Source organism: Bison bison, unplaced genomic scaffold (assembly GCF_000754665.1).
Source record: "Bison bison bison isolate TAMUID 2011002044 unplaced genomic scaffold, Bison_UMD1.0 scf7180017864037, whole genome shotgun sequence".
Classification (NCBI taxonomy): domain Eukaryota; kingdom Metazoa; phylum Chordata; class Mammalia; order Artiodactyla; family Bovidae; genus Bison; species Bison bison.
Window position 1 is genome coordinate 5,694,769 of NW_011494609.1, and position 24,954 is coordinate 5,719,722.

The window sequence follows — 24,954 nt, forward strand, 5'->3', positions numbered from 1 at the left end:
CTGGAGTGGATTGCCATTCTTGTCTCCAGGGATCTCCCAAAGCAGGGATCAAACCCGGGTCTCCTGCATTACAGGTAGATTCTTCACCATCTGAGTCACCAAGGAAGCCCTACATTTTGGCATAAAAAGGACACATTAAAACTTTTTATGCAGATGACACTACATTATGGCAGAAAGCGAAGAAGAACTAAAGAGCCTCTTGATGAAAGTCAAAAAGGAGGGAGAGTGAAAAAGTTGACTTAAAATTCAACATCCAGAAAACTAAGATTATGGCATCCGGTTCCATCACTTCATGGTAAATAGATGGAAATAGGGGAAATGATGGAAACAGAGAGACACTTCATTTTGGGGGGCTCCAAAATCACTGCAGATGGTGACTGCAGCCATGAAATTAAAAGACACTTGCTCCTTGGAAGAAAAGCTATGACCAACCTAGACAGCATATTAGAAAACAAAGACATTACTTTGCCAACAAAGGTCTGTCTAGTCAAAGCTATGGTTTTTCCAGTGGTCATGTATGGATGTGAAATTTGGATTATAAAGAAAGATGAGTGCCAAAGAACTGATGCTTTTTAACTGTGGTTTTGGAGAAGACTCTTGAGAGTCCCTTGAACTGCAAGGAGATCCAACCAATCCATCCTAAAGGAAATCAGTCCTGAATATTCATTGGAAGGATTGATGCTGAAGCTGAAACTCCAACACTTTGGGCACCTGATGTGAAGAATTGACTCGTTGGAAAAGACCCTGATGCTGGGAAAGATTGAAGGCAGGAGGAGAAGGGGACAACAGAGGATGAGATGGTTGAATTGCATCACCGACTCGATGGACATGAGTTTGAGTAAGCTCTGGGAGTTGGTGATGGACAGGGAAGCCTGGCGTGCTACAGTCCATGGGGTGGCAAAGAGTCAGACACGACTCAGTGACTGAACTGAACTGAAAAACTTTTTACATGGAAAGTAAGCTAGTGCCAGTGCAGCCTGAACAGTGACTCTCCCAGGAGCCTTGCTGGGTGCCCCCTGGTGGCCGGGGCACTGTGGCCTGGCAACCTCCCCTGGCGTGACTGGATGCCCACGGCGAGGGTCTGCGTGGTCCAGGGGGACATTCATGGCAGTGGTACACAGGTCACTGCTTGACAATCCGCTCTCTGGGGGACAAGCCTGAAGAGGGCATTTCCCTGATTCTGTGATGTAAATGTCGCAGGCAGAATGTCAGACTAATCATGTGTGCTCTCAGGGTGTGGGACTGGGGCAGGGTCGCCGAGCTGCACTGGCCGCCCTGCTGCCCAGCATCCATCTGCGCCCGGTTGCGCCACCCACTCCGGAAGTAGGTCCCCACCCAGCTCGCTCCCCTCCCCCATTCTACTTGAGCTACCATCCCCGCTGCATCAGGGACCAAAACACACAAATACGTTTTGAATGTGAATTCTTTTTGTCATCTTTGGCTTCAGTGTCTGCATTTTAACCGAATGGAACAATCAAGTTGTGAAAGGAAAAGCGAAGTGGAGTCAGTGATGCTCCAAGAGTCTCTCAGATAGAGACAGAGGCCTCCGAGGATGAGAATTATGTAGTCCCAGCCTGGATGGACTCTCAGCCCATGACTCAGTAAAGTCACCCAGAACATCTCCAGAACCTGGTGACGGTCTCTCTACTTACCGGGCCCTGGCCCTAAGACGACTCATGGTCCCTTTAGGACAAGTGTGTTCCAGCTCCTGTCAGGGTCAGGCCAGGCAACTTCGAACAAAAAGGCCTCATGGCTTTTTGTCTTCAGTGGTCCCTGACTCTCTTCCCTGAACATCCTTCCCAGGTTACCTGAATCTGGGTCTCCTAGGTTGCAGTTTTTAAGACCCCAAGTAACTCCTTTCTTTTGTGCTGCCACTTGATTATCTTGGTTGATAAGATCTGGGATATGGACTATTCCACAAGGTACTTGTCCTGGAGTCAAAGTTACAGAATTCCACACGAACCACCAAAAAGGATGAATTCTGCATGAACCACTACCCAAGCCTGACACCAACCCCAGAGCTGCAGCCTTGCTTCGGAGACTCAACAGAAGAGCACAAGCTTTGGAAGCTGAGCTGACACTGGATCCACCACACAGCAGGGGGATCGGGACTCCATCAGGTCATGGGGCGGAGGGCATCCATCCCAGCTGGACACGTGCATGGCCCCGGTAGTTGCTGGCTCCACTTGAGAGACTCTTGGAGCATCACTGATTACTTCTTTCTTCCATCAAAATCGAACACTTGAGATGAATGGAATGAAATGAATGGAAAGGTGTAAGTTCTTAGCAGAGAAAGAGAAATTATGAAAAGAACCTAATGGAAATTCGAAAATACAATATCTGAAAAAGATTTGCAAATCACGTATCTGACAAAATACTTGTATCTGGAATATACAAAGAACTCTTCACACTCACCAATAAGAAAACAAACAGCCCAATGAAAAATGATCACCAAAGAAGATGTATGGATGACAAGTGAGCACAGGAAAAGACGCTCATCAGTAGTGAGTAGGGGTTTGCAAATTAAACCTTAAGCTATGCTAGGAATCTTCTAGAATGCTGCACACAAAGCCTGCAGCTGCTGACCCGGGTGCTGGGTCCCCTGCAGTGTTGCGAGAACCTGCACAGCCACTCCAGACATCCGCCCACAATTTCTTTAAAAATTGAACCTATACCTACCATATGCCCCAAATCATGCCCTGGGCATTTCCCCTAAAGAAGTGAAAACTTACCTGCACACAAAACCCGCATGTGGATACTTGTAGCATCTTCATTTGTATGACCAAAGGCTAGAAACGACCCACTGTCCTTCACGGGGTGAGTGTTGGAACAGACTGGTCAGAGTCGAAAGATCAAGCTGTGAGCAGGTGCAGCAGCTCTGGTGGGCCTCAGTGGTTTAAGCTGAGAAAGAAGCCTTCCGAGGTCACGTGTTGTTTGGCTCCACGCCTCCCTTCACTGTACTTGTCTTCACCCCGCTTCCCAGACACTACTTTTTTTTTTTTTAAATTGTGCCGTCAGATGATGGTTTGCATTTTTAGCAATAAAGTATTTATTTCATACAGACTGTGGACTTCCCTGGTGTCTCAGACGGTAAAGAATCTGTCTGCAATGCAGGAGATCTGGGTTTGATCCCTGGGTCGGGAAGATCTCCTAGAGAAGGAAATGGCAACCCACTCCAGTATTCTTGCCTAGAGAATTTCATGAACAGAGGAGCCTGGGGAACTACAATCCAAGGGATTGCAAAGCACAGGACATGACTATTAATACTTAGTGAAGAACAGTATGTACAGTATGTAGGCTGCTTTTTACAGATCATGTCATTGAACCAAACTCAGGTCTGCTCACCAGCTCCTCAGCAAGGCCCACTTACTGGCCCCGGGTGGTGGAGGGGGAGAGGGGAGCATCAGGTGCAAGGTGCCTGGTATGGGGGTCAGGCTCTAAGGACAGGCAGCTCAGTTTCTAAAGACCCAAACTCCCTGATGGCTCCTGGGGAAGCTTTTAAAGACACTGTGAGGAGAGGTCTTGGGGTATGTGATCAGCTTGTGGACATTCCTCTGATTGGCTAGTTGTGAAGTAAGGGGGAGTCAACATCATTGGCCTTCTGGTTCCAGCCATCTGAGGGCTGCAGGCTGGTGGGCAGCACACAGTTAAATTCTCCGACCTGTTGGTGGGGGCGGGTCTCAATATCTGCAAAACAGTTCAAGAATATGGCTGAGAATATTATCTACATTCTATATCTCGAAGGAATCAACTCTGAATACTCATTGGAGGGACTGATGTTGAAGATGAAGCTCCAACACTTTGGCCACCTGATGCGAACAGCCAACTGACTCATTGGGAAAGACCCTGATGCTGGGAAAGATTGAAGGCAAAAGAAGGGGGCAATAGAGGATTAGATGGTTGGAAGGCATCACCGACTCAGTGGACATGAACTTGGGCAAACTCCAGGAGATAGTGAGGGACAGGGAAGCCTGGCGTGCTGCAATCTACAGGGTCACGTAGAGTCACTTGGTGACACATAGAGCACTCATGGAGTGACTTAGCAACTGAACAACAATAACAATTATCTACAATACTTGAGGAGGAGCTAAAGGCCCTTGACTTAGTTTAATGATTACTTTTTTTTTTTTTGGTCTAGCTTGACTGTTTTCCTTTGTTTCTGCATTTTCTCACTTGTCTGACTAAATTTGCTCTTCAGAACTCAAGGGAGGTCTAGGAGGCTAAGTCTTCTCTAAACAAGAGGCAAGGGATATGGTGAGGGGCCTGTTCCTGCAAAGGGCCTTTAGGGTCCTGCTGGGTTTAATTGCACAATTAATAGACTACAGTATGGTATAAATCTAACTTTATATGCACCAAGAAACCAAAGAGTTGCTGTCTCACTTCACCGCGATTTTTGCTTTATTGCTGTGGTCTGGAACCAAACCCAGGGCTTCCCAGATGGCTCAGTGGGTAAAGAATCCTGCAGTGCAGGAGACACCAGTTTGATTCCTGGATCAGGAAGATTCCCTGAAGGAAGGCATCGCAATATTCTTGCTTGGAGAATCTCACGGATGGAGGAGCCTGGAGGGCTACAGTCCATGGGGTCGCAAAGAGTCAGACACGACTGAAGGTACTGAGCAAACAAGTAAGCACGGAACCAAACCCACAGTGTGTCTGAGGTCTGCCTGCAGGTGGCCTGCTGTTTTTCTATTGCAGTAGAGTTGATTTACAGCGTTGTTTTAGTCTCAGGTGTACAGCAAACTGAATCAGTTACCATATACATGCATCCACTCTTTTTTAGATTCTTTTCCCATATACGTCATTCCAGAGTATTGAGTTGAGCTCCTTGCGCTACACAGTAGGTTCTTGCTAGTTATCTGTTTTATGTAAAGTGGTGTGTATATGCCGATCCCAATCCCCCGATGTATCCCAGCCCCATCCCCTGGTAACCGTGTTTGGTTTCTGCATCTGTAACTCTATTTCTCTTTTGTAAATATGTCCATTTGTACCCCCCTTTTTTAAGATTCCACATATAAGTGATGTCATATGTACTTGTCTTTCTCTTCCTAACTCACTTCACTCAGTATGACACTCTCTAGGTCCATCTATGTTGCTGCAAATGGCACAGTCTCACTCCTTAAAAGGCTGAGTGAGATTCCATTGTGTATATATGCATCACATCTTCATCCATTCTTCTGTTGATGGACCATTACGTTGCTTCCACGTCCTGGCTATTGTAAATATTGCTGCAGTGAACACTGGGGTGCATGCATCTTTTCAAACTAGAGTTTCCTCTGGGTATATGCCCAGGAGTGGGATTGCCAGATCATATGGTAGCTCAATTTTTAGCTTTCTGAGGAACCTCCATATCATCCTCCATAGTGCCTGAACCAACATGCATTCCCACCTTCAGTGTAAGAGGGTTCTCTTTTCTCTACACACTCTTCAGCATGTATAGTTTGTAGATTTTTTTGATGATGACCAGTCTGACTGATGTGAGGTGATGCGTCATTGTAGTTTTGGCTTGCATTTGCATTTCTCTAATAACGAGCTATGTTGAACATCTTTTCATGTGTTTATCGGCCGTCTGTATGTCTTCTATGGAGAAATGTCTATTTAGACTTTCTGCCCACTTTTTTAATTGGGTTGTTTATTTATTTATTTATTTATTTGTTTTATATTGAGCTGCATGAGCTGTTTGTATATTTTGGAGATTAATCCCTTGCTGGTTGCTTCATTTGCAAATGTTTTCTCCCAATCTGTGGGTTGTCTTTTTGTTTTGTTTGTGGTTTCCTTTGCTGTGCAAAAGTTTTTAAGTTTACTTAGGTCCCATTTGTTTATTTTTGTTTTTATTTTCTTTACTGTAGGCAGTGGATTAAAAAAGATCTTGCTGTGATTTATGTCAAAGAGCGTTCTGCCTACATTTCCCTCTAAGAGTTTTATAGTATCAGGTCCTACATTTGTGTGTGGCACTAGGGAGTGTTCCAGCTTCATTTGTTTGCATGAAGCTGTCATTTTCCCAGCACCACTTATTAAAAAGAGACTATCTTTTCTCCATCATATATTTTGGCCTCTTTTGTCATAGATTAGGTGACGCTAGGTGCGTGGATTTATCTCTGGACTTCCTATCCTGTTCTGTTGATCTTTATTTCTGTTTTTGTGCCAGTAGCATACAGTTTTGATGAATGTAGCTTTCAAGTGTAGTCTGAAGTCAGGGAGCCTGATTTCTCCAGCTCCATTTCTCTTTCTCAAGATTGCTTTGGCTATTCGAGGCCTTTTGTGTTTCTATAGATGACTTCCCGGCAAAGACAGAACCATAAGGTACAGCACAGATTCGTAGGTTCTGTGCACTGAGAGCAGGGGAGGAGCTGGACTGGAAGAGGCAACAGGAAGGAGTTTTCAGGAGTGATGTTCTGGTTTGAATCTTGCACAATGGTGCATTTGTCAAAACTCAGAATTGAACATCACAAAGAGTGAATTTTAAAGTATAGAAACTAAAAATAAAAAATTAGAGAGCCACTGCTCTGGAGGAAACATCAAGAGAGCTGCTCCAAACTGAAGGAGACCAGGAAACATGAGACTATGTGATGAGTGGACCCAGAAACGTGGCTACACGTGATGTGCTCACGGTAACCCTGGAAGGGGAATGTGGAGCAAGGGCTGCACAAGCTTATACGCTTCTGAGCTGTGATGACCCTCTTGTGGTTTTGTAATAGGATGCCCCTGTTCTTAGGAGAAAAGGAGATTAATAGTGACACATTTGGGGAGCAGGGTTGAGGTGTTGCAAATTCTTTTCAAATATCGGGAGAGAGACATTCAGAGACAGAGACAGAGGCTGGCATGATGATACCTGGATTTTCACTGCTTAATTTTTCAAAATTTCTGTGCATTTTCAAATTTGTAATAGAAAGTACACATTTTTTTTTTTAATGTCATGGGGAAAATAACTCTAGACATGTCCTAACATCTGGGACTGAAATTAAATTCTAAATTCCTAAGCCAAAATAATTCTACAGCATTTTCCAGTCATGCCTTCCAAACTAGAGGGATGTGTTTATTGTTAATAGACTCAGCATCTGCTTGGAAAGTTCTAGAAACCAAACCAAGAATGCATTTTGCTCACAGACTTGCTTCCGTCCTTTGAAGGGACTGCAAGGCACTGAGCAGGGAGCTCCTCCAGCTAAAGGGCCCAGTTGCTAGGCTCCCTGGGGGAGGACCCGCCAGGCCAGTGCCCCTAACCAGGAAGCAGGGGTGCTCCCCTCTCTCCCATGGAGTGGATGCTGGGGGGTTGCAGGAAGTGGGCAAGGTGGGAGCTGTTGTTTTCGTCCACTAGGTCAATCACTAGACACTAGCCTTCCACTGGATTCACCTTCACTTGGTGCTTCCAAATTTATAATGATTTTCTTTCTGAATTTTAAATGCTTGGAAAGAGCAATGGTTTTACTGTTTTATTTAAATTTCACCAGTGATTCCAAAGCCAGGAATATATAAACTACTGTCATCTCAAGCGTGCAATTTGCAAATTTCTTTTTCTTGCAAACCACGATTATCCATCAGAAAATATGGGGACTTTTCTCTAAATGACCTCCCTTAAATCTCACACACACACACATACATACACACACACATACACACACACAGGATTTTTGGAGGCATATTTATCCATAAACAGACACTAGTTGTCTGAGCATCACAGTTTGAATAATTTGAGCTGCACCCTCAGAGTCCTGGAGGCCCTGCCCAGATGGCTGAGAACCTGCTTTCTGGACCGAATGGACCCTGGCATGTCTTTTCTTGGCTCCCAGAGTAAACATCATGGGGTGAAATAAATTCACTTTCACTGACTCTCCTCTTAGGATTCTCTGTCACTGTTTTTGCTTTTGGTTCTTGGCCAGGTTGGTTGGTGAGGGTGCCAGCTGGGCTCAGCTGAAACACCGAATGGCAGCTCAGGACCCTTAGGAGGTGGGGGTGAGATGGTGCAGGTGGGGGGCAGGGAGTAGATGGTGGGGGGGTAGAGCGGGGAGGGAGGCAGCAGGGGGAGGAGGTATTGGTGGGGAGGCACTAGGTTGCCTGTGAGAAAGGGATGGGGAGAATTTTAAACAAATGAGTGGGGAATGGAGCCCAGCTGAGACTGTCCTGACAACAGGGCTCCTGCCCCTCTGACCAGCCCGGGCCTCTCTAGTGGCTGGTGGCCTGTGGTGCCTCCTTGGTTCTGCTCTGGGAGAGGGACTGGCTGGAGAAACCCTCCTTGCTCCTGCTGCACAAGGGGGCAGTCAGGGGGTGAACTTCCTCCTCCAGGGTGACCCCCTAAATCCTTTGGGAACAGCAGTTCCTCCAAGGCTGAGGTGCATCGTCCCCCCAGGTCATAGTCCCTGGAGCACCACAGTTGGATCACCAGCATCAGAACATTGGACCCTCTCCCTTCCTCCACTGCCTCTGTCCCCTGATGCTCCCAGTAGAGCAACCAGGCCACTCCGTCCAGCTGTGAGGACATGAGGCCATTCCATCCAGCTGTGGGGACGTGTGGTCACTCTGTCCAGCCATGAGGACATGTGATCACTCCGTCCTGCTGTGGGGACGTGTGGTCACTCTGTCCAGCTGTGAGGAGATGAGGCCACTCCGTCCAGCTGTGGGGATGTGTAGCCACTCTGTCCAGCCATGAGGACATGTGGTCACTCCGTTCTGCTGTGGGGACGTGTGGTCACTCCTTCCAGCTGTGGGGACGTGTGGCCACTCTGTCCAGCTGTGAGGAGATGAGGCCACTCCGTCCAGCTGTGGGGACACGTGGCCACTCCGTCCAGCTGTGAGGAGATGAGGCCATTCCGTCCAGCTGTGGGGACGTGTGGTCACTCCACCCAGCTGTGAGGACATGTCCCTCTTGGGGCCTCACCCAGTGCCAGGTGCCTCCCTCTCTTCCCGGAACTGCCCCCACCTGAGAGCCTCCTACTCCACTGACTTGCCCTGTGAGGGGCGTGAGGCTCCTCAGCCTGGTGGAGACACTTGCTTGCTTTCAGAGCAAATCCAGGCAGTTTTGGGAGTTCACAAGGAGCAGGTATGAAAAGTGTGATGTGAGTAATGTTAGTGCATGAACACATTTCCAGTTTGATATGGAATTATTTCTCTGATACGTAACAACAAGCCAACAGGACCAAGAGTCTTTGGCTGCAGGCCCAGTCTGCGTTCACAGCTTACAAAAACACTTGCTTTCCTTTAATTCCCAACAGCATCTCCTGTGTTTGAATTCATTACTTTCATAGGAAAACCAGGCCACCGCCCAGCTCTGCAGCAGACTTCTAGGGAGTACTTCACTCTCTGTTCTCCTAAAGCAGCTGGATTCAGCCACTAAACTCAAGTCCCAGGAAGGAGCGCCATGCAGAGATGAGTGCAGACCTCATGAGCAATTCCAGGTCCATTCAAGGGGAGGTTTGCTCATTCCTCACACTGAAGACCCGACACAGCAGCCCGTGGTCTCCTCGTCAGTCTCCTGCTCTGTTGAGTTTTCTGACGCAACAGCAAGTCTGGACCAGGGGGGATAAAGCCCCTTTATGTGACCCAGCCAGGCTCCACTGCAGCCAGGAGTGGGTGTCGCCCTGGGAGAGGCCAGGGCCACGGGGACCATGTGGTGTCACACAGGTTGACCCCTGTGTCCTGAAGGCCTGGGCCCTGTGGACACAACTCTTCCTCCTGAGGGCGTTTGCTGGGTGCCCGCGGGGGCCTGGGGAGGCGTGGGCAGGGAGGCCGGTGGGTGCTTAGGCTGCTGCCCTGCCCCAAGACCACATGCCATCAATAGTGCCCTCCCAGGTCATTGCACAACGGCCATGCCCTGTAGAACCTCCACCGTCCCACAAACACCCTTCCTGCTCACCTTTTGCTCAGCGGCGACAGAACCAAAGGAACCCCCTGTTGTGTGGAGAACATGGCCCTGGTCCAGAACCAAGTCACCCCAGCATCCTTCTGGCAGGGTGCCTGGGGCCCAGGTCTGCAACACTAATGCCCCCATCCTGGGGGATGCCCAGTAGGGGAGCCTGCCCACTGCACTGACTGCCATGTTGGAAGAGGCCAGGTGGCCAAGGCTGGGTCACCCTAGGAGGGGTCTGCCTGCCCGGACCTTGTTCCCTGAACTGGGAGTGGACAGGATGGGGGACCCTTCTGGGTCTCAAGTTCATATAAGTGAGGAAGGAAATAAACCTGAAAATTCACGGGTGGTCCTTCACCGTGTGGAATAAGAGCAAGAAACCATGAGAAGTAGCTGGATATTAGCCAGAGAGAGTGAACAGGCCCCAAAACAGGATGGTGTTGGCTGAAGAATTGATCGGAGCACTGGGGGATCACACAGGGGCACTTGGAGGCAGAACAGAGGGGAAGAGCTGGAAGGGGAGTGGGCTGAGTGTGGGCGACAACTCAGTTCCAGGAAACAGAAGTGTCAGGATGAAACACACAGCAGATCTAATGGAATAAGGGAAACACACTTGCTTCAACTACAGAAAGGTGAACGTCCTGCCCTCACAGCGTGCATAGAAGAGCCAGTGGCATGTAGAATGATGCGGCCATGAGGGTGCTTGGGCCTGGATATTTTGGGGTGATGTGTGGACATTCCAGAGGGAGAGAGCAGATTCTCCAAACAAACAAGAGCCAGGTTCACAGCGTGGTCTGACTTAGGGGCTGCAGTGGACTGATCTGACTTCTATGACCATGAAATGATCATCACAGTAAGTTTAATGAACACCATCATCTCATGCGTGTGTGCGTCCTCAGTCGCTTCAGTCGTGTCTGACTCTTTGCAACCCTGTGGACTGTAGCCCGTCAGGCTCTTCTGTCCATGGGATTCTCCAGGCAAGAATACTGGAGTGGGTTGCCATGCCTTCCTCCAGGGGATCTTCCCCACCGAGGAATCGAACCCACATCTCTTATGTCTCATACAGACACACAATGAAAGAAATAGAAAAAAGGCTTGGCCGCAGGCTGTCTCCAGCGATGCAGGATGTAGCGCCAGGTGCATGGCCCCCAGTAAAGCCCTCTGCCCGCCTGTCTCCCACCACAGGGAGCTCTCTGCCCCTTGGGGCTGAGAGACCCCACCCTTTCCCCAAGCTAAAGCCGGAGGGCCCTGAGGTACCAGCGAGATATCGTCTCACAAGGGACTCTTGGTGGCCCAGGGCAATGGGGCTCCTGCTGGCATCAGGGCAGCTGACACAGTGGAGCTGGCAGAGCTGGGAGCCTGGGTAGAGAAGACGGGCAAGTGGGCAATCAGCAACCCAACCAAGGCTGAATAGGAGCAGGCATACCCAGGGCCTCAGGAGGTGAGGGAGGAGGTGCGGGCCCCTGCAGGCCCACCATGCCATGGAGGAGGAGGAGGAGGAGCTTGTGCACGAGGTCTGGGAGGGGTGCTGGAGGGCCATCCCATACGATGTGCTCCAGACTGGCTGAAGGACAGCGACTGCCTGTCGCACGGCCACCGGCCGCCATGCCCCCATTCTGGGCCTGCTTCAAGAGCATCATCTTCTGCATCTACACGGGGACTGGCAACATCTGGACCCTCCTGCGTGGCTTTGTGCTGTTTCTGTTTCTGGGAATCCTGACCACGCTCTCAGACCACACATGTACTTCACGGCTCCCCTTTCAGGAGAAGGTGGTGTTTGGGATGTTCCTCCTGGGAGCGGTGCTCGGCCTCAGCTTCTCCTGGCTATTTCACACCGTCTACTGTCATTCAGGGAAAGTCTCTTGGACTTTCTCAGAACTGGATTATGTAGGGATTGCCCTCCTGATTATGGGGAGCTTTGGCCCCTGGCTCTACTACTCCTTCTACTGCTCCCCACAGCCATGGCTCATCTACATCCATCGTCTGTGTTCTGGGCATCTCTGCCATCATCGTGGCACAGTGGGACCAGTTCACCACTCCTAAGCACCGGCAGACAAGAGCAGGAGTGTTCCCAGGGCTTAGCTTGAGTGGCATCATGCCTACCATGCAGTTCACAATCACAGAGGACTTCATCAAGGCCACCATGGTGGCCCAGATGGCTGGTTCTTCCTCATGGCTCTGATGTACATCGCCAGAGCCGGCCTCTATGCCGCATGCGTTCCCGAGCGCTTCTTCCCTGGAAAATTCGACATATGCTTCCAGTCTCATCAGATCTTCCTTGTCCTGGTAGCGGAAGCTGCCTTCACCCACTTCTATGGTGTCTCCAACCTTCAGGAGTTCCGATACAGCCTGGAAGGGGGCTGTACTGATGACTCTCTCCTCTGAGCCGCCCCCTGAGGGTGCAGGAGAACTTCCCAAGTGCTTTTAAAATAACTTCTTTGCTGAAGTGAGAGGAAGAGTCTGAGTTGCCTGTTTCTAGAAGAAACCTCTTAGAGAACTCAGTACCGACCACGCTTCAGCCCACTTCACACTCACTGGGTAATAAACTCTCCATTTCCTCCCTGAGAAAGGTGGGGGAGGGCAGGCGTGGCCACCCTGCCCCCGGCTGCCCCCTTGGCCAGGCACCTGCTGTCCCCTCCCAGAGACGGGGCTGCGAAGCTCACCGTGAGCTCTGAGCCCTCCTCCCAGCATTCTGGGGAAAAGAGATGGGCTGGGACTCTTCAGAAATTCTGTTTCTGGAAGAAACTGTCCCTCCCTCACCCCATCCTGACTTTGTAACCTGGCTTATAACAGGCCATCCATTTTTGTGGCATACTTTTCAAAACCAGTTATAACCTGGGCCCATCTTTCTAGGGCCTGGGCCTGCTCACAAACCAGGAAGAACAAAGCCACCAACTTTTACACAGCCTGGCTAACCATGGAAGTGTGTCCAGGCTTCAGATAACTTGAGTTTTGATTTTTCTTTTCTTGGCAGAGTAATGCAAAATTAAAGTGGGGAAAGATACTTAATATTTAATACCAAGCTTTAAAAAGAAACCTGCTATCATTGCTTATGCAACTTGATGCAAAGACTACAATGATAATAAAAGAGTACAGGAGGCAAAAAAGAAAAAAAGAAAGAAATAGAAAACAAATTTCCTGGTGATAAGAACTCTTAGGATTTATTCTTAAGAACTTTCATTATATAATGTACAGGAGCGTTAATGTGTTTCTCATGTTGTACATCACATCTCTGGTACTTATTTGTCTTATAACTGGAAGTTTGTACCTTTTGACCGCCTCCATCCAATCCCCCTTCCCCGCCCACCTTGGGTAACCACCAACCTGATCACTTATCCTCGAGCCTGTTTGTTTTTGAAATATAATTGACCTACAAGCACTACGTTAGTTCCTGTTAACACAAAGTAGTGATTGATGTTTCTATACATTTCAAACTGATCACCATGATAAGTCTAGTTACAATCTGTCACCATACAAAGATACTACATAGTTACTGACTATATTCCCAACACCCTACATTTCATCGTTGTTATTTAGTCACTAAGTCATGTCCAACTCTGCAACCTCACGGACTGTAGCCCACCAGGCTCCTCTGTCTGTGGGATTTTCCAGGCAAGAATACTGGAGTGGGTTGCCATTTCCTTCTCCAGGGGATCTTTCTGATCCAGGGATCAAACCTGGGTCTCCTGCACTGGCAGGCAGTTTGCTTACTGCTGAGCCACCTTGGGAAACCCCTACATTGCATACTGCAACTCATTTATTCTGCAACCAGAAATTTGTGCCTCTTAAGGGCTCCAAAATCACTGCAGATGGTGACTGCAGCCATGAAATTAAAAGACGCTTACTCCTTGGAAGGAAATTTATGACCAACCTAGATAGCATATTCAAAAGCAGAGACATTACTTTGCCAACAAAGGTCCGTCTAGTCAAGGCTATGGTTTTTCCTGTGGTCATGTATGGATGTGAGAGTTGGACTGTGAAGAAGGCTGAGCGCCGAAGAATTGATGCTTTTGAACTGTGGTGTTGGAGAAAACTCTTGAGAGTCCCTTGCACAGCAAGGAGATCCAACCAGTCCATTCTGAAGATCAGCCCTGGGATTTCTTTGGAGGGAATGATGCTGAAGCTGAAACTCCAGTACTTTGGCCACCTCATGCGAAGAGTTGACTCATTGGAAAAGACTCTGATGCTGGAAGGGATTGGGGGCAGGAGGAGAAGGGGACGACAGAGGATGATATGGCTGGATGGCATCACTGACTTGATGGACGTGGGTCTGGGTGAACTCCGGGAGTTGGTGATGGACAGGGAGGCCTGGTGTGCTGTAATTCATGGGGTCGCAAAGAGGCGGACACAACTGAAGTGAACTGAACTGAATCTCCCTCAACTCATTCTCTCCTCTGCCCACCTCCCCTGCTCTGGCAACCACTTGCTTGTTCTTTGTGTCTATAACTGCTTCAGTTTTGTTATGTTTGATCATTTGTTTTTTAGATTCCACATATAAGCAAAATTATACAACTGTTTTTCTCTGTCTGCCTTCTTTTACTTAGCAAAATATCCCCAGGGTCCTTCCATACTGTGCCAAATGGCAAGTTTTTGTTCTTTTTTATGGCTGAGTAATATTCCATCACAAACACACACAGACACACCACACGTTCTTTATCCGTTCATCTATTGATGACCACTTGAGTTGCTTCCATAGCTTGACTATTGTAAATAATACTGCAATAAACACAAGGGTGCATGTGCCTTTTCAAATTAGTGTTCTTTTTCTTTAGATAAATACCGAGGAGTAGAATTCCTGGATCATATTCTAATTTTTAAAGGACCCTCCATGCACTTCTCTGTAGCATTTGCACAAACTGACACCCCCATCAACATGTAGGAGGGTCCCTTTTCTTCACATTCTCACCCACACTGATATTTGTTGTCTTTTTTATGATAGGCATTCTGACAGGTGTGAGGTGGTATCTGGTTGTAGTTTTGATTTGCATGTCTCTGGTGATCAGAGATGAGCATCTTTTCCTGTGTCTCTTGTCCATTTGCATGTCTTCATTGGAAAAATGTCTATTCAGATCCTCTGCCTGCTTCTCAATTGCGTTGCTTGCTTTTTGCTATTCAGTTGTATAATGTCTTCGTATATTTTGGAATATTAACCCCTTATTGGATATATTGTTTGCAAATATCTTCTCCCAGTCAGTAGGCAGCCTTTTCATTTTGTTCATAGTTTCTGTCACTGTGCAAAAATTTTTTAGTTTGATGTGAACTCATTTGTTTCTTTTTGCTTTGGTTACCCTTGCCTGAGGAGACATATCAAAAAAAAAATTACTACTAAGGACCTACGTCAAGGAGCATTCTGACTGTTTTCTTGTAGAAGTTTTCTGTTTTCAGGTCTTACACTTAAGTCTTTAATCCATGGAATTTACAGTCCATGGGATTCTCCAGGCCAGAATACTGGAGTGGGTAGCCTTTCCCTTCTCCAGGGGATCTTTCCAACCCAGGGATCAAACCCAGGTCTCCAGCATTGCAGGTGGATTCTTTATCAGCAGAGCCACGAGGGAAGCCCAAGCATACTGGAGTGGGTAGTCTATCCCTTCTCCTGCAGGTCTTCCCGACCCAGGAATCAAACTGGGGTCTCCTGCATTGCAGGAGGATTCTTTACCAACTGAGCTATCAGAGAAGCCCCTTAATCCATTTTGAGTTTTTTTTTTTTAATATAGTGTAAGAAAAGGTGCTTCAATTAGATTCTTTTGCATGTAACTATCCAGTTTTCCCAACACCATTTATAGAAGAGGCTATCTTTTCTTCACTGCATACTCTTGCCTCCTATGTCAAAGCTTAATAGCCCAGAAAAGCATGGGTTTGCTTCTGGGCTCTCTATTCTGCTGCACTGCTCTGTGTCTCTTTTGTGCTGGTATCAAACTTTTTTGATTACTGTAGCTTTGTAGTATAGTTTGAAATCAGGGCACATGGTTCCTCCAGCTTTGTTCTTTCTCAAGATTGTTTTGGCTGTTTGGGGTCTTTCATGTTTCCATACAAATTTTAGGATAATTTTAGTTCTGTGAAAATTGCCATTGGCATTTTGCCAGGTATTGCACTGAATCTGTAGATTGCTTGGTAGACTGGGCATCTTAACAATATTAATTCTTCCAGTCCATGAACACAGTGTGCCTCTCCATCTGTTTGTGCTGTCTTCCAAGTTTCTTTCATTAGTGTCTTTTGGTTTCCTGAATATAAGTGTTTTACCTCCTTAGATTTATTCCTATGCTTTTTATCCCTTTTGATGTAAATTGTAAATAAGATTGCTTTCTTAATTTCTCTTTCTGATACTTTGCTGTTGAATATAAAATATAACTGATTTCTGTATATTAATTTTTGTATCCTGAAACTTTACTGATCTCATTGATGACCTCTAGTAGCTTTTTGGTGGCATCTTTAAGATTTTCCATGTATAGTATCATGTCATCTGCAAGCAGTAATAGTTTTACTTCTTTGTTTCCAATTTGGATTCTTTTTCTTTCTTTTTCTCATCTGATAGCTGTGGCTAGGACTTTCAACTTTATGTTGAAGAAAGGTAGTGAGACTGGGCAGCCTTGTCTTGTTCCTGATCTTAGAGAAAATGCTTTCATCTGAGTATTATGGTAGCTGTGGGTTTGATATGTATGGCTTTTATTATGTTGAGATATGTTCTCTCTATACCCACTGTGTTGAGGGTTTGTTAAATCATAAATCATTGCTGAATTTTGTCAAAACCTTTTTCTGGATCTACTGAGATGATCATATGATTTTTATTTTTTAGTTTGCTAATGTGGCATATCATATTAATTGTTAGTGGATATAAAGACATCCTTGCATCCCTGGAATAAATTACCCTTGATCACTGTGTATGATTCTTCTCATGTATTTCTGAATTTAGTTTGCTAGTGTTTTGCTGGGGAGAAGGCAATGGCACCCCACTCCAGTACTGTTGCCCAGAAAATCCCATGGATGGAGGAACCTGGTAGGCTGCAGTCCATGGGGTCACTAAGAGTCAGACACGACTTAGCGACTTCACTTTCACTTTCCACTTTCATGCATTGGAGAAGGAAATGGCAACCCACTCCAGTGTTCTTGCCTGGAGAATCCCATGGACGGAGAAGCCTGGTAGGCTGCAGTCCATGGGGTTGCACAGAGTCGGACACGACTGAAGCGACTTAGCAGCAGCAGCAACAGTGTTTTGTTGAGGATTTCTGCATCTATGTTCATCAGTGAGATTGGTCTGTAATTTTCTTTTTTGGTGATATCTTTGTCTAGTTTTGGTATCAGTGTAACGTTGGCCTTGTAGAATGAGCTCAGAAGTATTCCTTCCTATGCAATATTTTTGGAAATAACTTGAGAAGGAGAGATACTCTCTAATGTGTAGAGGATCACCTGTGAAGCTGTCTGGCCCTGGACTTTTGTTTGCCAATTGTTTGTTTGTTTTCCTGATTCTATTTCATTATTGTGGGACTTACCTGGTGGTCCAGTGGCTAAGAATCTGCCTTGCAGTGCAGGGGACACTGGTTCAATTACTGGTCAGAGAACTAAGATCCCACATACTGCAGAGCAACTAAGCCCCCATGCCACATATAAGACCCCACAAAAAATAATTAAATACTCAAATAAGTAAATAAATATAAAAATTTTCATTATTGGTTATTTGTGTGATCATATTTTTTCTTTCATCCTAGTTCAGTCTTGGGAGGTTGTGTATTTTTATAAATTTGTTTATTTCTTCTAGGTTGTCCATTTTATTGACATAATTTTATCACAGTAATCCAATACCCCAACCACTAAGGCCAAAGAAGATGAAGTTGAATGGTTCTATGAAGACCTACTAGAACTAATGCTAAAAAAGATGTCCTTTTCATCCTAGGGGACTGGGATGCAAAAGTAGGGTCAAGAGATCCCACCAAGTTCTGGCCTTGGAGTACAAAATGAAGCAGGGCAAAGGCTAACAGAGTTTTGCCAAGAGAATGCACTGGTCATAGCAAACACCTTCTTCCAACAACACAAGAGATAACTCTACACATGGACACCACCAGATGGTCAATACCGAAATCAGATTGATTATGTTCTTTGCAGCCAAAGATGGAGAAGCTCTATACAATCAGCAAAAACAAGACCCAGAGCTGACTGTGGCTCAGATCATGAACTCCTTATTGCCAAATTCAGACTTAAGTTGAAGAAAGTAGGGAAAACCACTAGACCATTCAGGTATGACCTAAATCAAATCCCTAATGATTATACAGTGGAAGTGACAAATAGATTCAAGGGATTAGATCTGATGGAGTGCCTGAAGAACTATGGATGGAGTTCGTAACATTGTACAGGAGGCCGTGATCAAAATCATCCCCAAGTAACAGAAATGCAAAGAGGCAAAATGGTTGTCTGAGGAGGCCTTACAAATAGCTGTGAAAAGAAGAGAAGTTCAAGGCAAAGGAGAAAAGGAAAGCTATATCTACCTGAATGCAGAGTTCCAAAGAATAGCAAGGAGAGATAAGAAAGCCTTCCTCAGTGATCAATGCAAAGAAAAAGAGGAAAACAATAGAATGGGAAAGACTAGAGATCTCTTCAAGAAAATTAGAGATACCAAGGGAATATCTCATGCAAAGATGGACACAATAAAGGACAGAAATGGTATGGACCTAACAGAAGCAGAAGATATTAAGAGGTGGCAAGAATACACAGAACAACTGTACAAAAAAGAGCTTCATGACCCAGATAACCACAATGATGTGATCACTCACCTAGAGCCAGACATCTTGGAGTGCAAAGTCAAGTGGGCCTTAGTAAGCATCACCACCAACAAAGCTAGTGGAAGTGATGGAATTCCAGCTGAGCTATTTCAAATCTTAAAAGATGATGCTGTGAAAATGCTGCACTCAATATGCCAGCAAATTTGGAAAACTCAGCAGTGGCCACAGGACTAGAAAAGATCAGTTTTTATTCCAGTCCCAAAGAAGGGCAATGCCAAAGAATGTGCAAACTAATGCACAATTGCACTCATTTAATATGCTAGCAAAGTAATGCTCAAAATCCTTCAAGCTAGGGTTCAATAGTATGTGAACCGAGAATTTCCAGACACACAAACTGGATTTAGAAAAGGCAGAGGAACCAGAGATCAAATTGCCAACATCCGTTGGATCATACAAAAACCAAGAGAATTCTAGAAAAACATCTCCTTCTGCTTCATTGACTACATTAAAGCCTTTGACCATGTGGATCACAACAAACTGTGGAAAATTCTTCAAGAGATGGGAATACCAGACCACCTTACCTGCCTCCTGAGAAATCTATACAGGTCAAGAAGCAACAATTAGAACTGAACATGGAACAACGGACTGGTTCCAAATTGGGAAAGGAGTAAATCAAGGCTGTATAGTGTCACCCTGCTTATTTAACTTCTATGCAGAGTGAAGGGGACGACAGAAGATGAGATAGTTGGATGGCATCACCGTCTGGATGGACACAAGTTTGAGCAAGCTCTGGGAATTGGTGATGGACAGGGAAGCTTGGCATGCTGCAGTTCATGGGGTCTCAAAGAGCCGGACATGACTGAGCTACTTAACTGAACTTATTGTATTAATCCTATGATCTTCTGTATTTCTGTGGTATTGCTTGAAACTTCTCCTTTTTAATTTCTGATTTTATTGATCTGGACCCCCCACCCTTGTTTTCTTGATGAGTTTGGCTAAAGGTTTATAAATTTACTTTATGTTTTCAAAGAATAAGCTCTTAGCTTCATTGATCTTTTCTATTGTTTGCACAGACTCTAAGAAACTATATATATATATATATATATATACATATACACACACACAGATTCACTGTATTTCTATATACTAGCAATGAAAAATTATAAACTAAAGTTAAATATTTAAAACAGTATGGAAAATATGAAATATTTCAGGGTAAGTCTGACCAAAATTTATAAACCTGTACACTGAGACCTCTGAAACATTTTGAAAGAAAATAAATAACTCATAAATAGATGGAGAGATACACCTTGTTCACAGGTCAAATGACCTGATATTGTCAAGCTGTCAATTATCTTCAAATTAAGCAATCAATTCTACACCATCCTAATCAAGCCAGAGAACACTTTTTTGGTGTGTGTAAAATTACCAGCTGACTCTAAAATTCATATAGAAATTGAAAAAGGACTTAAATACTCAAAGCAACTTTGAAAAGAAGAACAATGTTGGAGGACCACCACAACTTTAAGACATGATAAGGCTACAGTCATCAAAACAGCATGGCACTGGAATAAAGATATACAAATAGATTAGCGAACAGACTAGAGAGCCCTCAAATAAAGCTGCACATATAGGGAAAACTAATTTTTGATAAAGGAGCAAAGGCAATTCAGTGAGAAAATGAAAGTACAAAACTTCTAGAAGAAAATACATGAGGAAAATCTTTGTGACCTTGGTTTAGTCAAAGATTACTAGATAGGACATTAAAAGCCCAATCCAAAAACAAATCAATAACTTGGACTTCATCAAAAACTTTTGCTTTTCAAAAGACATTACTGAGAGAGTGAAAAGACAAGCCATAGGATGGAGGAAAATATTTACAAAGCATATGATGTATCTCATAAATGACTCATATCCAGAACACAAGAAAAACTCTTAAAACTCAGTAATAAGAAAGTCATAGTAAGAAACAGGCAAAAGATTTGAATAAACACTTCAGGAGAGAAAAGATGCTCAACATTGTGTCATAAGGGAAATGCTAGAATCACAAAGAGATGCCATTTCACACCCCATAGAACGGCTAATATTAAGAAGCCTGAGCGCACCTCATGCTGCTGAGGACATGGAGCAACTGGAGCTTTCATGCAATGTGGAGAGAACAAACAACGGTACAACTGCGTCAGACAACAGCTCAACAGTTTCTTAGACACACACGTCACACGCCCAGTCACTTCACTCCTAGGTATTTACCTCCGACAAAGACTTGTACAGGATCATCCACAGCAGTTGTATTTGTGAGCACGGAGGTGTGAGCCTGCTCTGCAGGCAGCCCTGCTCCTCCGGGTGCCGGGCATCAGCTGGGGTTCGTGACACGCCTGGCATTTCGTCTGGGCCTCACACTGGGTCCCAGGCCGGGTGGCACAAGTGAGACCCCTCTTCCTGATGCCCGGGGGTGTCCTGTGTGGTGCCCCTCAGGGCTCCTCCCGTGGCACCTGGACTGCTGCTTCCCTGCCTCTCCTGCCTGGACGGTGGGGCTGGTGTATCTCAACCCCGGCATGTCCCCAACCAAGCTCCCATCTCCCCAACCCTCAGCTGCAGTTTCCCCACATGGAGGGCAAACTGCTGTTTGCCTCAGAGCAAGGGCCTCCATGCAAGCAGCCTGGACCCGCTTTCTCCTACAGCACACTTGGGATCAGAAGGGAAGACTGTGTTCCTCCTCCAGAGCCAGAGCCCTGGCCCAGCCCCACCCCATCTTTCCTGTGCCCCCTGCCCCCCTGAACCAGCTCCTGCTGCCCTGGCCGCCCGACTTGCTGTTCTGCTCCAGATGAGTGCACGGCGGGGGCCACACCTCAGCTCCCCCTTGGCCTGCAGCTTCTCGAGCCCCAGCATTGACACAGCACTTTCTACATCCCCCCCACCCACGGTTGGCTTTGGCTCTCTAAGGCAATCCTCACCCTGTCCACTGGCCACCCACCGCTGACTGAGGTCCCCAGAAGAAGGCTGGTGCCCACCTCGTCCCTGTCGCCTCCAGGCCCCGAATTGTGGCCTGCACCTGGCCAGCGTGTCCAGTGGATGAGTGAGCTGCAGCCCTAAACAGCTGGGCTTGCAGTATAGCCAGGAGCCTCTATGCTGTGCACCCAGCCTCCACCAGCTAACTGCAGGGAGGGCAGGGCAGGGTGCCCGTACGGCCTGAGCACTAGAGGCCTGGCCAGAGTCTGAGGAGCAGGGCAGCCTCCTCACAGAGCAGACACAGAGGGCTCCTGCTGAGGGGTGGGCACCAAGGAAGAGCCCCCTGGGCCACTTGGACTCTCATGCAGGGGGGTGGTGCCCACGGCAGGGGCTTGGCTTCGCCTCATCTCCAGACCCCTACCTGCCACAGCACCCGTGAGCCCAGATCTGGCCCGAGGAGGTGGTGCCGATGCGGCCCAGGGCCACCTAACAAGGCAGCCCCCTGCCCCAGGCCTGGGTCCCCCGGGCATCAGCACGGAGAGGTGTGCAGTAGACTCTGCGGGTGAGCACAGGTGGGCTAAGCTTGGGGGGGCAGTGGAGAGGGATGGGCTCCCACTGGGAAGCTCAGGGTCACTGAGTGCACAGTGTGACCAGGGCGAGGAGGGGGTGGCCTCACTTGCAGACGCTGGATTTGGGGTTACATCTCTGCCATCCAAGCAGCTTAGGAGAAGTAAGACAAGCAAGATTCATACAAGCCAAAGCCTGAAGGTGGGAGCAGGTGGAATCTCACTTTGTCTGAGAAGGTGGAGCTGCTCCTCGGCATGTTTGGGGTCTGAGCGTGGCGGGAGGAAGGGGAGGGGTGGGGAGGTCACAGAGAGGAGTCCAAGATGAGGGGCAGCGCGCATCATTTATTGAACTGGGACCCAGTGCAGAGGTGCCTCCCAGCCGGTCCACACTGTCAGCCCCGAAGACAGATGCCTGGGGCCTAGCAGCCCGCTCCCTCCTCCCCTGTCACAACCCTGAGCCCTCCACTCTCCTGCCCTCGGACATGGGGAGATGTGCACCCCACCCGGTGCTGACCCGTGTGGCCACGGGAATCAAAGCCAAGGGCACTGGGAGGGGCGGCTTCCTGCGGCCACAGCTCTGGGGCCTCGGAGACAACGTCCACACATCAAACCAAGTCTTAAAAAGGTTACACGGACACTAAGGAACGACGTTTCTAGAGCGTCACAGATGGGAGTGGCCACAAAGCCTTTAAAATAATGGACATGGCATGCCAACGCGTGAGGAGCAGGCGTAAATGAACTTGGAGCAGTGTCAGGGTGGAGCCGGGGGCCCCAGACACACTTGGAGCATTGTGGGCACAGGTCTAGGCAGCCACAGATAGCTTCTGTTGGTAAAGAAACCTCTACATCTGCGGGGGGCGGGGGGCAGTCTGCACAGGTGGTGAGCGTGGGGGCGCGGTGAGGTTAGAGCGCGCCCATTCCGGTGACCTCGGACGTCAGCCTGGAAGAGATAAGGGCACAGGTCACAGGTCACCGTGTTCTCATGGGCGAGGTGTCCTCAGAGTCCTGACCCCTCCTTCACAGCCTGCGGCCTGCATGCCAGTCACCACACGGGGTTGGGGTGAGGGGGATGTGACAGGCCCCGGCTGCCACGGCCGTTTCTGCTGCCACTGTGGGGAGGGGTGCAGGAGTCACCCTGCCAGGGAGGTGTGGACGTGGGGCTCCCCACAGCGTGCCATGTTGGGTGTCAACACCCAGCGACTTGTGTGGGGCCACGTGGGCACGGCTGGAGGGTGGAAGTCAAGGGTGAGAGGACAGAGAAGCGTGTGGTCCTGTGTCACCTGGAGGCTCCCTAAGCACGTCCCACCCCTAGAAGAGAACCCTGGGAGGCAGGCCAGTCCAGGCCCCACCCAGTCCTCACCTGGCGTTGATGAGGTACTGGGCAAGGCTGATGTTGGCTGGGGTCCCCGTGATGGTGATCTGGCGCTCTGATGACCCCTCCGTGGCATTGGCGATTTTGATCTGCGCTCCAGACATCTGTCGAATTTCATTGATTTTGGTCCCTTGGCGTCCAATTATGCAGCCTATTAGCTGGAAGAAAGGATGCAGGAGCGTCTTGGAGAGAATCCACTGTGGCCTGAGTGCAGCCGAGACATAAGGGGAGCTGGGGGTCCCACTGCCTTGGTCCCTTCCCAGGTCCCCCCGAGAGGCACGCCTCCACTCCTGCTGGAGAATGGGAGCCGCGAGGCCTCAACTCTAGGAAGTCCCATCAAATGAAGAGCCTGCAGTCATGGAGACCCCTCACCCGGCTCAGTGTCCTCTGTGGGCCTGAGGCCACGCTGGCCCCTCTAGGCTGCACTCTCGGGCTGGAGGGATGTTTGAGTGGACACAGGAGCTGGAGAGGCATGTCCCTAGCCATTGCCATGCCCCCCAGGCTGCTGTCCCTCCAAGGACACCAGATCCACACCCGCCCTGGCGTCTTGGTTTGGGGACTGGAGTCGGCATTCTTAGGATGACTCGAGGGTCCAGAGGATGGCTGGGAGATAACTGAGTGTGTAAAGGAGGGTGTAACGGAGCATGTGAAGGAGTGTGTAAGGGAGGGTGTGAGGGGAGCGTGTGGCGGAAGTGTGGATAGAGGGCGTGGGAGGAGTGTATGGGAGACCCTGTGAGGGATTATACTGGGGGCTGTGTGGTGGAGGGCATGGGGAGAGCATATGGGGGACGTGTGTGAAGGGAGTGTGTGAGGCCCTGTGAGGGAAGTGTGTCAGGGGAGTGTGTGGGGGGAGTGTGGGAGGCCCTCCAAGGGCCTTTGGGGTGCTCCTGGACCACCTGTCCCCAGGGTGACCCTGAACCAGGGCAGGACCTTCACCGACAGCCAGGATCCCCAGGCAGCTCTGGCATCTGCATTCTGAGTTCACCCTGATGCCCCCATGGCTCTTCCCTGTCTGGTAACTTGGGGGTGACATCACCCACCCCCAAGGGCATTCAGCTGCTTAACGGGGCAGGGGCGCACGTGGGCTCAGGCGGGTGAGGCTGGAGGTACTCACATCATTGGGAATGGTGAGCTCATGAGTGCTGGCCGGGGGGCTGGCGTCCAGACCTGGGCACAGCGAGAGGACAGGGTTAGGCGAGTGAAGGCTGGGGGAAGGCTGTTCCCACCGTGCGGGCCCCTGACCCTGCTCCCCACTTGGCCACAGGCAGGCAGGGCTGGGGAATGCCCAGAGCAGGGTCTGCACAGCTGGGGGCTGGGGCCTGTGAGCTCTGGGTCCCAACTGCCACCCTTCTCCTGACCCAGCATCTCTCAAACAGGGAGGAGGAACCTGGCAGGAGGTGGCTCCTCTTTTCCTCCTGGGTACAACTTGCGTCACTTGGCTGCCATGTGGCACAGCCTCCTGAGACATTGCTCAGATCCCCTGGTGTCTATGCCTGGTATGCAGGCCACGCTGGTCACAGC

General features: G+C 48.3%; 1 protein-coding gene and 1 pseudogene across 1 annotated transcript in view; one reads left to right on the top strand and one right to left on the bottom strand.

Moving 5' to 3' along the window:
* Positions 1–1,219: 1,219 nt before the first annotated feature.
* Positions 1,220–12,220, top strand: LOC104985001 (annotated as a pseudogene).
* A 10,163-nt stretch (positions 12,221–22,383) lies between these two features.
* PCBP3 (poly(rC) binding protein 3) overlaps positions 22,384–24,954 on the bottom strand; it is a 90,919-nt gene continuing 88,348 nt past the window's right edge. Inside the window, exons 13-15 of the mRNA XM_010834870.1 lie at positions 24,548–24,600; positions 23,422–23,591; positions 22,384–23,001 (exon numbers count right to left, since the gene is read on the bottom strand). Of these exons, the coding sequence (XP_010833172.1) occupies positions 22,965–23,001; positions 23,422–23,591; positions 24,548–24,600 (260 nt within the window). The 3' untranslated portion in view covers positions 22,384–22,964. The remainder of the gene's footprint in view (positions 23,002–23,421; positions 23,592–24,547; positions 24,601–24,954) is intronic.